At 40.7% G+C, this 15,858-nt stretch overlaps 1 protein-coding gene across 1 annotated transcript in view; it reads right to left on the minus strand.

Moving 5' to 3' along the window:
• rhpn1 (rhophilin, Rho GTPase binding protein 1) overlaps positions 1–15,858 on the minus strand; it is a gene marked incomplete at both ends in the record, with an annotated part of 32,762 nt that overhangs the window by 14,357 nt on the left and 2,547 nt on the right. Inside the window, 5 exons of the mRNA XM_083970926.1 lie at positions 1,114–1,229; positions 3,942–4,035; positions 7,487–7,734; positions 7,777–7,828; positions 11,692–11,917. Coding sequence (XP_083827052.1) covers positions 1,114–1,229; positions 3,942–4,035; positions 7,487–7,734; positions 7,777–7,828; positions 11,692–11,917 — 736 coding nt within the window. The remainder of the gene's footprint in view (positions 1–1,113; positions 1,230–3,941; positions 4,036–7,486; positions 7,735–7,776; positions 7,829–11,691; positions 11,918–15,858) is intronic.

The following is a 15,858-nucleotide window of genomic DNA, read 5'->3' on the forward strand; positions in this document are numbered from 1 at the left end:
GACAGCCTGCTGCTTAAAAAACACAAAGCCAACACGGTTCATTCTGGTGATTAGCCCTGATGGAGCTCACGCTGCAGAGGTATGTGGCCTTCAAATCACTGTTTTGCACAAGTATTAAAGAAGAAAAAAGAAAAAAATATGAAGAGGAGGCACAAGCAGCATGTATAATAACGCAGGAAGACGAAGATGCACAAGCAGACAGACACATAAAAAACGTGTGTGAACACAAACTGAGCCATAAAACTGGGTGGTGCTGCTGGTCTGTGTGTGTTTTGAAGGGGAGTGATCTCTGACCTTTTCCCATCACAGGACTGCACCACAAATGTGACAGAGCTAACAAGTTAACAAAGAGCAGCCGACGCACAGAGAGAAGAGAAGAGACACTGAATAGCATCCACCATCAGTGTGTCTCAGAGGAGAAGCTGAGGAGAGAGCGTCTCTCTGCACCAACAATAGGTCGACCTCACTGCTGCTGAAGTCACGAGAACCGACACTGTGGTGAAGAGTTGATGCCAAGAAAACAACATGTGGGATGGCAGCGACAAGTACAGTCCACTGCAACTTGCAACTCATTATTTCATCTGTGCATAAGACAGACGACAACTCAACTGATGAAGACCGAGTGGTGTCGACAATTTGATTTGACACCGAACTTTGACTTTGCAGGGTTTCCGCTATATACAGTGTGTCGCCGTCACTGCTTCATAATCAGGTCGGAGCAGATGCACATTAATAATCTACTAGTAACCGTTACTTTGTAAACTTCCTCAAGTGTCTCAAATCGGTTGGACGCCGCTCGGTTCATCAATAAACAACGTCAACGAGGTTATTACTGCCCATAAGTTTAACAGCACATGTCTGTTTCTGTTTATAATCTCCTCTTTTCAGCGCTGACGTTCTCACTACATGCTGGTCTGTTGACGATAATGCGTGACGGTAGCGACTTATGCTGCGCCTTAAATTATCAGACCTTCCATCGAAGTGTTTTCTTATTGTTCTGGTGTGTGTCTGTGCTTTAAACTGCAAAATACCCTGAATTGCACAGTCAACAACAAACAATGTACACCGTGAGTGCGGTATAAAGAAAAAGCGGCCGTCTGGCCCGGGCCTCACCTGAACAGGTTCTCTGCTCCGGCCCTCATGCGCATCTCCTTGTTGATCTGCTGGTTGATTCGAGCTCGTCTGTGCTGCAGTTTACTGCGCTGAGTCTGGGCCAGAGGATCACAACCCTGCAGACGCAATAAAGACAGAGAGGAGGCAACACAAGTTTAATTGATATGGATACAGTAATTATGTAGTAGATAGATGTAGTACTAGATATATAAACCATGATGAGTAGAAAGGGGTGGACATTTTTGCAAGTGCATACTTCTTCCTACTCCTTTTTCGAACTTGTGCATATTATGATTTGATGATACTTATATCTTTTTTTTTCATTTTAGACACAGATTTGTTCGAAATAAATTCATTTATTCAATCACTTCAGTAATGAATAGTGAATTATGTGTTTCATGAAACATGATCCGAGTAAGAAGCATCTCCCTCTGAAAGACAAACAGTCAATGTGCCGCCATGTGTAAAAGAGATTGCAAACAATATTCACACTAATAGATTGACTTATTTACAGTACATAATTATACATTTTGCAATCTAAAATAAAATCCCCATAAATTAACCAACAATCATCGACCAAGTTGGAGGCAGCTGACTGGGATAACTCCTCAACATCAGCTACAGAGAGTTGTTTGGTTTGGTTTAGATCTGAAATAACCACAGCTGTTAAGTGCAATTCATCTTACATTAGGAAGTACTAAAAAATACATTATTTTGAAAATACCACAGAGAAGAGGTCTGACAACTTCACAGTGGTGTTTCAAGTTACCAGTTGCACCAGAGTGAGACAGAACATCTACAAATATAATGTGCATAAACAGTAAATAACAAGTGAACCTTTCATAGTAGAATTAACTTAGGCTGGTTCGAGAGCTGCAGGAGAGGTTCACTTCAAAGTTAAAAAAAAAAAAAAAGATGATGGGTGTGTCAAAGAGCGTGTCAGAGATGTGAGGTGGAAATAATGGTACATGGTGCTGCTGCAGGAGGAGACACCTCTGCCCCCAGCACTGCAGGGCATGATGTTTAATAGAAAAAGAAGCTGCTGATATGTCAGAGCTGTTTGTCTGAAGATTTAAAGGCCTCTTAAACCTGGCTTCAACAACAGGCGTTTTGCCAACAAACGCCCCAAACAGCTGATTGTTACAAGTCTGCCAACTAAAATCAGCGATCAATCACACAAGACCCCACTGTTTCACACTTAAAAAGTACACATGTGTACAGTAACATGACAGATGGAGCAGCTGGACTGTAAACACACTGAATACTCCCTTATTCCTTATCCCTGCGGCTCTCTCCATCTCCTTCTCTACGACTCCTGCAGACAATTTGTGTACAGCATACTGTACTGTGCGGACAAATGGTTTCTCGTTTTCTCACACTCTCTTTCTCTCCCTTTATCTTCCCAGTTCCCTCTCACCCAGTTAAGGTGTTTGTTTAGCATGCACACGTCAAGTAATCCTCAGAGTGCCTGTGTGGATTAGGCCTCTGGCCGCGCTCCCACCTCCTGATGCTCCACCACCAGGAGGGCAGGAGGATGGAGGCTGCTCCACGACATCTGTGCGGTTAAAATCTAAAATAGCCTGTGTGTGTGTGTGTCGAAAACCCCCAGTGTCCAGGTGACACTTTCGCTCAGCAGACATCTTGTTTTTCAACGTGTTAACAACTGTAACTTGCAGTTTTTCTTTGCAGTCGAGCAGCAGAAGGTCAAGTGCCTTGCTTAACGGCAACAGGACCCTAGGATCAGAATATTTCTCTATCAACTCAACGCTTTGTAAGTGCACCCACATCATCTTAAAGTAATTAAAGTTCCTAAATCAGGTTACCGGTAACTAAATTCTAAAAACTACATACCCACTTGTGTTTAGCGGTTTTGGTTTTGTCTGCTTCAGATGCAACAGAGATGGATCAAATTATTTGTGATGTGAAGCACTGATGAGCAGTGCATCTTTCCAGCTCACTGACTGGTCGACCAGCACATGAACATGTGCAGATAAACCCTGTGCACACTCAACTACTACATGTTCCAACACTGCTTTTATCACAATCCATTGCTGTTTTCTTGTTGTTACTTTCCATTACTCAATGTTGCACAACTGAAATTGCATTTACCTATTGTATTGGGGGAGTCTGCAGAGACTTATCTTTACATTTGGGGAAAACAAAACTGGTAATATCAGCATGATGAGCTGAGGTGCAAATGGGGGAACTGCCAGTTTAAATGTTTTTAAAAACCATGCTACTTGTATGATTCTTGTTGCTTTATAAAGGTAATACGCATGGTGGAACAGGTTGACATAGACAGAGCATGAGAATCTCAACAAATGTTCTCAACTTCTTCACATAACTGCAGCGTGCCACAGTAGTGAGACAGTGCAAGTACATTTTTCATCTACTTGCCCATGTGCAACCAGTAAATTTGCTTTATCTTTTTTTTAAAAACACTGGTGAAACTTGGAAGGGGCGACTCAAACAATCTGGGATGGGGTCTGTCATTACAGGTGGCAGGCAGGCCAATGTATGTGTGTGAGGATCATAAATGAAAAAGGAAATGTGAATATTTGCTTTGCAAGTCGATTTACAGTGTTTGCCCCTACATTTTCTGCTTATGCACTCCTAAAATGTTAAGTTAGGGGCCACTGAGTTCCTAGTAAAATAAAAATAGTTTAGGAGTATGATGGCCTGACCCCCCTGCACTTCTGGTTATTACCTTGTTTGTATTTTTATTTTACTTTTATGGTCAGTCTAGGAGCAACCAGGAGGCATTTTATTTGATCTTGGAGACCTGGTGTGTGTGTGTGTGTACATTACGGGGTTTGCAGGTGTCTCACCTTTCGGATGCTCCCGTTGTGGCTGCCCTCAGTGGGTAACGACAGGGGCATGTCGTCGTCCGAAGCACCGTCTGACAGCGACATTTCAAACTCTCTGTGGAAAAAACTATCAGTAAAAGTAGTTTTTGTTTTGTTTTTTTAACCTCAAAGTGTCCCATACTTTCCGTACATCACTGTTTTACTATTATCGGTTGTTAGGTTTAAGCTAACGAGACACGGTTTGTACTGTAACGTTATGACTTGCCTTGTCACAGGTTCCTCAGACTCCTCCATCGTGAAGCAACGACACCGGCGACTGGAAAAGTTCCTACATATCTCGCAGCTTTTTGTGTATTTTATATAGAGTTAGCCGCCAACAGCATTTACACAACAATTAACTACTTTTTCGACCCAGTTTCTACTCTTTACATCGTGAAACAACCTCCTCCCTCCACCTCCTCCCTCCCCCTCCTTCTCCTCCGCTCGCCTTTTTTCTGACTAGTAGTGTGCAGACTGCAACAGCTTATTCGCCGAGGCGGGACGCGAGGGGAGAATACAGCCAATCGCGTTGCAGTATGCGAGAGTGACAGCACGAGTAGCCAATCAGAGGGAGGATTAGGGCCAAACAACAGCCGAAAGCGACCAATCACAGAGAGCCCAAGGCGTCCCCTCACTCCGCGGGCCGTTGCTATGACGACGTCCGGGTTGTGGCTGTTGTGTGCGAGCTCCACCTCCGTGTAGGACTGAAAAACATGATTATGAACAGTTTTATTTATATTTATTGACATAAAACATGTTTAGATTATTTACTATTTCACATTATTGTTATTCCTATTTATTAATATTTAATTTTTATTAAACAAATAAGAGTAGTTTTAGCAAAAACTATCTCCAGACCCCCAGTAACATTATTATGTTGACCATGAATGAAGTGTTTTTGTTTATCTGATCCATTTTCTACTGCTTTTCGAAGTCCAGGTCATGTTTAATGATTAATTATATCATTAGGAGTCATTATTACAGACGGATAACATTGTGGAGTAACATTGTGATATAAATTCATTCATTTGAATAGGAATTTATGCACTGGTTTAGTTTTCTTGGTCCTACTGTGGCCTATCTATTGTTTTGTTTTTTTGTTTGTTTTTTGTATATTGTGTATATTTTGTTTCTGGAGAAATTCATAGATTTTTTAAACTCAAGACTCCATTGTGCCGTAGGCTATCCAGGTGTTGGGCATTTTCTTCCCTGTTTCCTGAGTGACTTTCTCACTTTTCTAAATTCCTGATACCTTTTTGCTGTGTTCACACATGAGTGAGAACACCCTCAGGTAATTTACTGCATGACCTTAAAAGAAGAAGAGTTCATGGTCTGGGTTTTCATCTCTTTCCCCAACCCCAAGATCTCACATGCTAGATTTCCATTTTAATCTTTAATATCTAGTTGGGTGATGATGATCATCATTCTTGCCGTTTCCATCCTCATAATGTCACCATTTCCACCATCTCGTCCAGTGAGAGTTTACTTATTCACACTCTCAGCAGTTTTCCAAAACTTCTTGTCAGACGAATTCATCCTGATCCAATTTATTTTAGTTCCATGAGACTGGACAAAACTTGTTTCAGGATGGTGGGGACATAATGAAATGTCCTGACCCACTCTTTTTCGTACATTGTTGCTGTGTAACAGAGATTGGTGCTCATCTCCAGTGCTTCTCAATTTGTCTGGCCCTACCTCCATATGGCGGGTCCTCCTGTCCTGGTCCCCGGCCAACCGGTTAATTATAGCTCCTTTGGAAATCCATGTCTTTCTCCACGGAGGCAGCTGGTCAGCTCCGAGGAGACGTCTTCCACCATTAAAGTCTTGGGCTGCAACCTTGAACTCAGACCACTCACCTACAGGAAGGGATTAGGTTGGGTGGACAGAGATCCTGTATGGGCAGATCAATGAGGACTTCAGCTGATGATGAGAGGAAACCTGGAGTTTTAGTGCATTAGTGAAAAAAATAAACAAATGCAAGATGTAATCACCATTATGAACACTTATATTTGTGCAGCATTCACACACTCAACATAGGACAAAAACAATTTTCCATTCTAAAACTAATGTCACTAGTGACGAGAAAAATCTTGTACTAAAGGCAAATAAAATGTATACAACATTTTAGGAGATATTAACACTGGATTGTCTTTACTGGTGGAAATGGAAGGCATAACTATTCTAAGGATTTTTTTTAAATTATTTTTTTCATTATTCTGTGTGACATTTCTTTATCTGTAATGTAGCTGTAACATAAAACTAAAAACGTTTTTTTTTTTAAATGCTATCTTTAAACTCAATTCAATTAAGAGGTCATAATACATAAACAGCATTAAAATGCTATTTTCAAATCAAGTCAATCTGAGCTATGATAATAGTCATCATAGCTATATATTTTGAAATTTTGGAATTTCTCATGTTTTCTTTACATTTTTCAAAACAATGACTTGATGTAGCTACAGTAAAAAGTTTTGTCAGACATTAATGTACAAGACATTTTTAAAGACAAAACCCATAATGGTACAACATTAATTTTCCTTTGCTTGTAAAGAAGGTAATGTACTGGGTGAAACTTTTTGATTATCAAAGTAATTGAACTGCTATCAGCGTTTGGCCACTTGGGGGCACTTTCACACAGTAAATATCCCTAAAGAACCTTTTATTTTGATACATATTTGACCACAAGTCAAAGGTTTTAACATACTTTTTAAACCATTTTATAGACTTGTATTTTACAGTTGTAAGACTATTGGGAATATCAATAGGCTTACAACACAGATATGATATTTTCTACATTTGGTGGAATTTGAAGACTTTTGCAGTTCACATTAACAGGAAGTTTCCACTGTTACATGAGCATGTGTGACATTTTCAAATGATCAGTAACTTATCATTTTTAGTGTGTGTGTTTCTCAACACAGACAACGAGGACTGAGGACCTGCTGTCAGGGTGAGAAATGTCCACGTTGAGTCAAAGTCAAGCGACTGAAAACGATGAGGACGGAGTCAATTTTCTGGCTCATTTAATGATCATTTTAATCACAACGTAGTGTGAACTAGAGTCACCACCTCACGGTCGTATGTATCCCTCCGCCGCTCTGACTATGGAGTTTCATGTTATATCCTTGTTTTAGAGTTATATAAAATATCTGTGTGAAAAATATTGCCATAATTGCTGTGTGAAGTCACGTGTAATACCTAAAAAAAAAATAGTTTAATGAGGTCCTAGTGAAAATCAAATCAGCTCATCCCAGTGAATGTTTGCACAAATTTGAAAGATTAGTTCTGGAGATACCGAATTCACAAGACCAAAATCATGATTTATGTCACCCTGACCTTGACGTTTGACCTTTAGCCAACCAATTCTAATCCTAACTTTGAGTCCAAGCTAATGAGCGAGCTGCAAAGACAAAGTAAATACCAATTTCCAAGAAAAGTTGTAGGCTACTGAACAAAGAAAACAACTCCAGTCTTTGCTGATTATTTATACTGCTTGGGTCGAATACGCCGAATGAATGATAATGTACCCCTGCTCACAGTCAGCTTGTACAAAGTGATCCTGGATGCTCAGGGTCTGTGCCGTGGCGGTGGCGGTGGTGGAAGCTGAAGACACAGGACTAGTCAGGCAAGGAGACAGCTCTGGGGACGTGGCGGCCGAGGTGACAGGAGGTCTCACCGAGCGAGGGAGGGGAGGGTTTGGGGAACAGATGGTTACCTGGGTGGGCAGGTCGCTGGCAATCCTCGCTGCCCTTTCATTAGCTCCTGTGTCATGCACCTATTTAACGGGAAGGGAAGCAGCCTGACAGGCAACAACTACCACTCTCTCGGCAGGGCAGGGCGGGTACGGGTATAGCACGCTGCCGTTTGTCCTGAGGACACAGGAGGAAGGCAGAAATCTTTCAGACTGAGAAGCTGATGAAAAATTTAAAAACCAGGGTTGGTTGGTTGTGATGTGTGTGCTGTCAAACTAAATAGATCTTCAGCTCGACAAGAAAAAGGTATGTTTGAGTGCGGACTGTCAGGCTTTTTAAAAGGTTTATAAAGTTAATTAAAGGTCCCATATTGTTTAAATAGCAGGTGTGATTATAATATATAATAGCTGAGCTCTAGGGTCTATATTAATGCTGTGAATCCTCAGTCCACAGAGAAACGCACACAGCCTGCATTCAGAAATGGAGCCTTAAAACCAGCCGCCAGGACTTCCTGTCACTTTGTGATGTCACAACATCAAGCCACACCCACATGGACCAACCATCCATCCAACAACTTGCAGGATTTTGCTTCTCTGAGTGTTTTATTCTGACATCTGCTTATCTGCTCTGTATTATTCTCTTGTAGGATCACTCAGAAAACAGTGAGCCAATCAGAAGAGAGGCTCAGAGCTTCCTCTCTTCTGAATGGCTGACACTGACCTGTTGTTACTAGAGCTCCGGAAAGAAACTGAGAGTGGAGGTGAGAAAGGGATTGGTTCTTGAAACCACTTAATATTTCAAATAAAACATGTATTTTTCACATGTTTTATTCATATAAAACTAACAAAACAAAACAAAAAAACGACCAAATTGATAAAAAACAACAACAAAAAAACAACACTCCCTGTAATGCTAAGCAGGGTTGGACCGTATGTTTTGGAAACATAAATTCATGACACATGTCCTCTGTCCTTATGCATGGTATTAAACATGTGAGCCGTATACCAGGCTCATTAATATTTCTGCTGCGTCCTCCTCACAGCAGTTGGTCACTGCATTGAAGAACCTCGAAGTGTGAAGTTGCTGTTGAGGGAGGAGGGAGTGGGTGGTGGTGGTGGATATATAGGCAAAACATTCTGCAGCATACCATCCTGAAGGTCATGTTATAGCCTACACCAGCTCTGGATTCAAGGTCTTTTTTTTTTTTTTTTGGAATAATAAAACTTTTACACTGTGCATCAGTGATTTTCTCCTTATAGTTCTGTGATGTAAGGAAATGTCATTTTAATGCCTTAGTGCTCCAGGAGGACGCCGCTGAAATAACATCTCCGATCCCTTGTCCCTCTGACCTACACAGACATTTTAAGACTGCACATCACTCTCACTGTGAATTTTAATTCAAGTGAGGAAAAACCAGGCGACTATAAAGTCAAGTCTTAAAGTTTTACAACCACTTTTTTACTTTTATTGTTTTGTAGTGTCAATATTCAACAGTAAACTGTGTGAATCTGATATGTCCAATCAGTTCCACTGTAAAAACACTGGTGAGATATTGATGATACTGCCTCAAAAACTCACTACAACTAATAAGGTGTATTAATCTACTACTGAAAGAACACACATCCAAACAAACTGTTTAATTAAAGCAGAAGTAAGTGATATATTTGTGTTAATATAAGTCTTAAATAGTTATATCTTCCGACAACAATCACTTACATAGAGTGTTTGGACCGAAACACGGGTCTGTCAGTCACTCTGCTCTGCTCTGAGCCGAAGAGAAAACATTTATCGTATCCTACAGTTTTTATCCAATGAGGAGAGAGAACGGCATGCAGGGCTGTGTGTGCAGCCAAGGAACGCCGTGAATGTGGTGACGTAGCGACGAGGACTGTTATGGTGCGTTCAAGGAAACTCGTATTTTTCCGACCGTGAAGTGGTACCAGTTCGATCTGGAACGAGTTCACCGGTCGGAAGTTACGAGTGGCCGTTATAGTGACTTTCACCGGTAAAACAGGTCGGAAAAACACGAGTGGGTTGCCTGGAACGCTACAAAGTCGTAAGTTGTGACTTGAAGCTGTAATTTACGATTTCAAAAGCCTGCCTGGAACGCAGCATTAGCGAAAACGACCGGACCACTCACTTCTGCTTTAATTAAAAAAACGGTGCAGCTAGATGTTTGCACATCCGTTGATTTTTTTTGCGTGGATGTCTGGGGGTTGAATAAAGTTTCTTGAATTAGATTAATAGGAATGCTTTTTCTCAGTGGGTGGTGTGTTTGCTTTGTTGTTCACAAGAAGCCTTGTCATCATTATAGGGTCAAAGTTTTTGTTTTAATTTGTTTCTTCATTATTTAAAGTAAGTTTATCCTCGCAAAGAGTTAAAGAAAAACTACAGACGCCCAGAGGTCAGTCAGTGATGAATAAAAATAATAAACATGGAATCACCTGTAAGACTTTTTGCCCATGAGCATTTATTAGATGACTTGAAAGGAAAAACAGTGATTGACAGTGAAATAAATCAGCTTTTCTTTTCTCTCCCCCCCCCCCCCCCCCCCCCTTTGTTTTCAAGGATCAGATTCTGAGCTTTAACACCTGGTAACACTGCTGCAGAGTCATGTTGCCCTTTAAAATCACAGCACATTGAGCTGCAGTTTCCACATATCACCCAAAACATACGAGTGCACAGGAACAACTGTTTTTTTTTTTCCCCTCTACTGTTCAGTACGGCTTCCCAAACATTGTTGATGATGATCCCAGCATGCACTAGGAGGGGGGGGATAACAAAGTCCCATTGGTTGTAGCTTTCAGTGGCGTCAGACTCACAGCAGCTTTTACGTAGCCCTTTACAGTGAGGTAACAAAGGTAAACAAAGGCCGCTTCACATGATATACTGTATAGCCTAACCCACTGATGAAATAATGACGAAACAACCAACACTTACGTTTTTAAAGGTGCTGCCAAGAAATCAGAAACCCTTTTTCTTTAGATAAGAACAATGGCTTTGATACTTTTATAATAATTTTCTTTTTTTGCAGTCAGGTATAACCAGAGAGTTCTCACAGGTGATTTAAAACTTGTTCACATCGAGCTATTATAGTAACATGAAACTATACAAAATACTTCTAACTTATCACCAGGTAGTGAAATGTTTGTTATTTCTTGTTTTTTTTTTGCCCTCAGTGATTATTACAGCATCATTAAACATTAAAAGGAGCTTGTGTTAACATTGATATTACCTGTGTCGTTTCAGGTGCTTTTACTTAAGTTTTTACGATAATTACAAAAAAACTTCAGGTGTCTCTCACAGCATCAAGGAAACTAATAATAAGAATAAGAATAAGAATAAAAAAAACAGTTATAAAGTTATTGTTTTCATGAAGCTGAGCAGTATTACAATAAGACCTGACCAACATGTAGTGGATATTTAGAGTGATTACGTGAGTGAAGTGCATGTTTTATATTAAGAGTGTTTTTGTTTTTTAGTGTTTTTTGTTTTCACAGTAAAGCTAAAAGGGTCAGTACGATGAATAAGAAACAAAAAAAATTCTTTTCTCTGGCCGCTGCTCCACAGAGAGAGAGCTGCAGCCATCCTCTACATCTCATCGCCATAGAAACCAATCCAATCAGATAGCCTACAAACCTCAGCATCCGACGCCAGCAGTCCAGTGTCCCAGCACAGCCCCCAACCAACCAACCAACCAACCAACCAACCAACCAACCAACATAACACAGGTATTACAGCCCACCTGCACAGGTGATGAAACAGTGGATAGAGCTTCGATTCATGACAGACTTGTAAATCCACTTGAACAAGAAATGCAAGCAAGTACGCTGCTTTGTTTTGTTTTGTCGTTGTTGTTTTTTTTGTAACTCCCCTAGATAAAGGTCATGGGTTATGTCCCGGAGTGCGTGTCCGGGGGTCGCTGCTGTAACGTCTCGTCTATGGTGACCACCACCACCTCCTCCTCCTCCTGCTGCTGCTGCTGCTGCTGCTGCTGCTGCTGCTGCTGCTGCTGCTGCTGCTGCTGCTGCTCCTCCGGCCTGCTGGAGCTCAGGCAGTTGGCGGTGGTGTGGTGGTGTTGGAGTTGGAGTTGGAGCTGTGGTTGTGGTTGTAGGTGGTTGTGATTCAGGGAGACGTAGCTCATCTCCAGCAGCCGCGGCCCCTCTCGCTCCCCCAGCTCGCTCATCTCGTTCATGTTGTCGTGGGTGATGCAGTTGATCTCCGTCTTGTTGCGGCTGGTGGCTCGACGAGATGCAAAGTCCCAGTCTGAGGAGAGACAGAGGGTTGATAGAGCTGCTGCACATGCATGGCTCTTTAGAGACTTTGTTTTGGTTTTATAGCATTTTTAATGTGAGGTTTAGTCTGGGGCTGCTCTGAGATGATCAGTTTTTCTATTTTGGATGAATATTATATTTTCCTGGTGTGCACACACCAGTAAGTTTGTGATTGGACTGCTTGATTATTTCAAGTTGTCTTTCTTTGACCAAAAGAGACTTAATTATGATAAAAACATGAAAGTGGGAAAAGCAAAAGCTGACAGTGAAGTGTATGATATACTCTTAATGATATATTTTTAATTAAAAACCACACCAAAACAATACAAATATATACATGGTTATTAGGTCGTGCTCGTGCATAAGTGCGGGATATGAGATACTGGAGCTCATTTTCAAAATACAGCAGCAGAGTTTTTCCGCAGAATTTAAGTCCCAGGTTATATTGTTGATCTGTAACAGAACTGGAACTGGACTCGACTTCTTCAAGACAGAAATGAAAGATTGGTCCTGACTGAAGACGTCTTTTTAATGGGAGACATTTGTCTCTCTCTCTCTTTCTCCTTTATTTTATTATTACGTTGATTTTTCCTCAGTCGTTCCAAGAAAGGTGAAAAAATTTCATTATATAGCTTTAATATCTACAGATCTGAGTCTTTGCTTTAGTTTAGCTTTTTATTGTTTTGAAAGAATCTGATTTTCTTTTAGTTCATTTCAGAGAAGAATGTTGTTTCTCTATTTCACAGCTGGGTTACTGAGTACTCAGATTTTGATGGTTTCACATTTACACACTTAAAGTTGTAAATAAAACCCACTGGAATCATCACCTTTGTTTGATCTGTCTTTTGGAAACAAACACATATCTTATTTCTTTTTTCTGTTTTTTCTGCCCTGCTCTTGTTTCCCTCCTTATCTGCTCTTTTTTCTTCTCTTTCCTTACTTGTTCCCTCAGATCGTCGCTCTCTCCTGTCTTGTTTTACGTTTTTATATATTAATCATTCCGAGGTTATATCATCAACAACATTTTGACCTCAGTCCTGTCCAGTCCTTGTGTTTTCACTTGTATATTTATCACTTTGAAAAGCTGAGCAACTCCCACTTTTCCTTTAGATACAGATTGTTTATGACAAAACCTTCACGGCTGCAGCCCTGGAGGGGTTTAAAGCGTGGCAACGTTCATGCTGCGACATTCAAACACGAGGCAAAAACAAGCGAGCGCAGTATTTAGAACAAGCAGAGAACAAGGCTGCAAACTTCATCTGACAGAAAGTTATGATGGGTTCAGCCTCTGTAATTCCATTAGAGGCAAAGCAGCATAAAATTGTTTCTGGGGGAGATGTCTGTCGCACCGCGGCCCCCGTCATGTGTGGTGGAGCCCTCTTTGAATCGGGACACATCAATCATTGTTCTGTCAGATGAGAAACTGAGATTAAGGCTGACAGTTGTGAGTGTGAAGAAGAGGAGACAGAAGGCAGAGAGGGATTCCTCCTCTCAGAGCCGCAGAGCAGAGCAGCTGATACACGACCACTGCTTTAAATGGTGCGTTCACTTTCAGGGCTCTGCATGGTGCAAAAAAAAGTGGGGGGACTGGGGGGTGGCTCTGAGCAAGATCTGTGATGTCTGAATCTGACTAGTGATCCATGTGATGACAGCAGATGAACCTTAAACCTCCTTTTCTGTAGCATCAAAGTATTTGTGACAAACCCAGGAGGAGAAACCAAAGTCACAAACGTTTAAATCCTACACATGGGGCTTTAAAGTCTCCCTGACAACCTTCATTTAGATACAACCAACATGTATGTACTGAAAAACTTTGCCAGTTGAGGAGTTTATCACTAATATAATATATACACAACTTCATTGAAGCCTTTAAGAGACTAGGTAAACAAACTATACACTGACTTCAGTGTCAACCATGAGTCTGGCTCCAGCAGTAAAAATCAACCAGTTTGTGCCATAGACCAATGGTTGTCAAAATGGGGTCCTTGAGAGTGTTCAAAGGGGTCCCCAACTTTTTCTCAAAATTTTTAACTTCTTCTTGTCTTTTTTTTAAAAGAAATTTTACCACTTTTTCCAGATTTTTTACAAAACTTTTTTTGGAAAATTTTATGCACTTGTTTTTATATAGAAATGTCTAATACTTTTTTGGAGAAATTGTACCACTATTTTCCAGAAATGTCACTATAATCTTTCCAAAAAATTCACTCCATTGGCCCTAATTTAAAGGTAAAAGTGCCGTTATTCAGTTCCAGAACAAATATTTGTGTATTTCTGGTGTTGGCTACAAAATTTTATTTAAATGTATGGGGTCTTTGAAGTTTGTGAACCACTGCCATATTTCAGGAGAATCTCCCATCAGTAATACTGTGACTACAACACTGCATAATTAAACCATCTACATGACACTGAACTGAACTGTTCTGCACACAGGTGAGGAAACAGCTGAGGTTCTCTTTAGCTTTACTGTAATAAAGCAGAATAATTGGCTACTTTGTCTAGAGGTGCTGCAGGGGGGTCGTGAAATTTTTGGTTGATTAGACAATGTTTTATCTTTTAGTTTCCACATTTGTGTTTCAAATAAAAATGTCAATTTGAATATCTTGTCTGCATGAACATCATGCAGTTGACAGACATAGTTGATATTGGCACAGACATCAGTGAACAAGGTCTGTTTATAAATGGCAGAGTAACGGCCCCCTACTCACTGTACCTTGTACACGTTTAGAAAAAAAATGAATATATGAACCTGTGTATATTTGAATAGCTTAGTATTGAATGAACAATAACAAGCTATGTTTATACATGATACTGGGCCCAGTTTAATATAATACACAATGTTTAATATAGTAAGGGTCCCTGCTCCATCTCTCCATCAGTTTGGGGGTCCTTGGCCTAAAAAACGTTGAAGACCTGCTCTATAATAATAAACCTAAGACCTGATTGCTAGGGTTTTAAAGTGTAATTTTCAGACTTTACTGTAATAAACAGGCAATGGCAATAGTTAAATAAAACCCTTCCTCTCTAATACCGATTTGGAAGGAGTTGTCCATGCTCTTATTTCATCAAAGTTCAGCATCTGTCTGGTTCCAGTGGGTCCAACCACATCGCATTCAGCTCTTGACCTCTTATCCACTGCTCCACTGCTACAACCAGCATCGACACTGACCTCCTCGCTGTCCCTCACACTCGGTGACCAGGCTTCCTCTGCCCAGACTCTCCCAGAGTGTGGAGCAGCCTGAATCTGTCAGATGTGTCTGGTCCATCGGCTCCTTCAAATCACAGCTCAAAACTATTTTTTTTTTTTTGCTCACTACCGTTTCTTCTTTTACGCTGCCACTTTTTAACTGTCTGATGTTTGTGGTTTTTGTGTTTGTTTTCCAGATGTTGAACAGCACTTTCTTCAGCTGTTTTTAATGCATTTTTAATACATTTGAATTGATTCTGGTTTATTAAAACTTGCGCTCACGAGTCAGGACAGACAAATTACATCTGGGTCTCCCAAGCACGTTATAGAGAGATGAAACGGGAACTGTGTGTGTGTGTGTGTGTGTGTGTGTGTGTGTGTGTGTGTGTGTGTGTGTGTGTGCGCGTGTGCGTGTGCATCTGCAGTGAGTACGTTAGGTCACAGATGAAGCATGGAGTCGGTCTCTAAACTGTGGTGGATATTTACAATGGATCAGATGATAATCTGATAATCTGGAGGTTTTTTGTCAGCAGGTAAACTGGTGTCTACAGTGTTATGAACATGAACTATCCATTAAAATATTTTTTATTCATAAATCTTTGCTCTCTGTGTTTATTCAAGTGCATTTTCCCCATATTTCTTTTTTTTTTCTTATACCAGAGCCTGTTTGCGCTTTCGATGTTGCACCATGTCAGAAGAGTGAAGCGTCTCGCTGTGACCAGGAGACTTGACAAGACATTTTTTCTTCA

The sequence above is a fragment of the Trachurus trachurus genome, assembly GCF_905171665.1.
Source record: "Trachurus trachurus genome assembly, chromosome: 4".
Taxonomy (NCBI): Eukaryota; Metazoa; Chordata; class Actinopteri; order Carangiformes; family Carangidae; genus Trachurus; species Trachurus trachurus.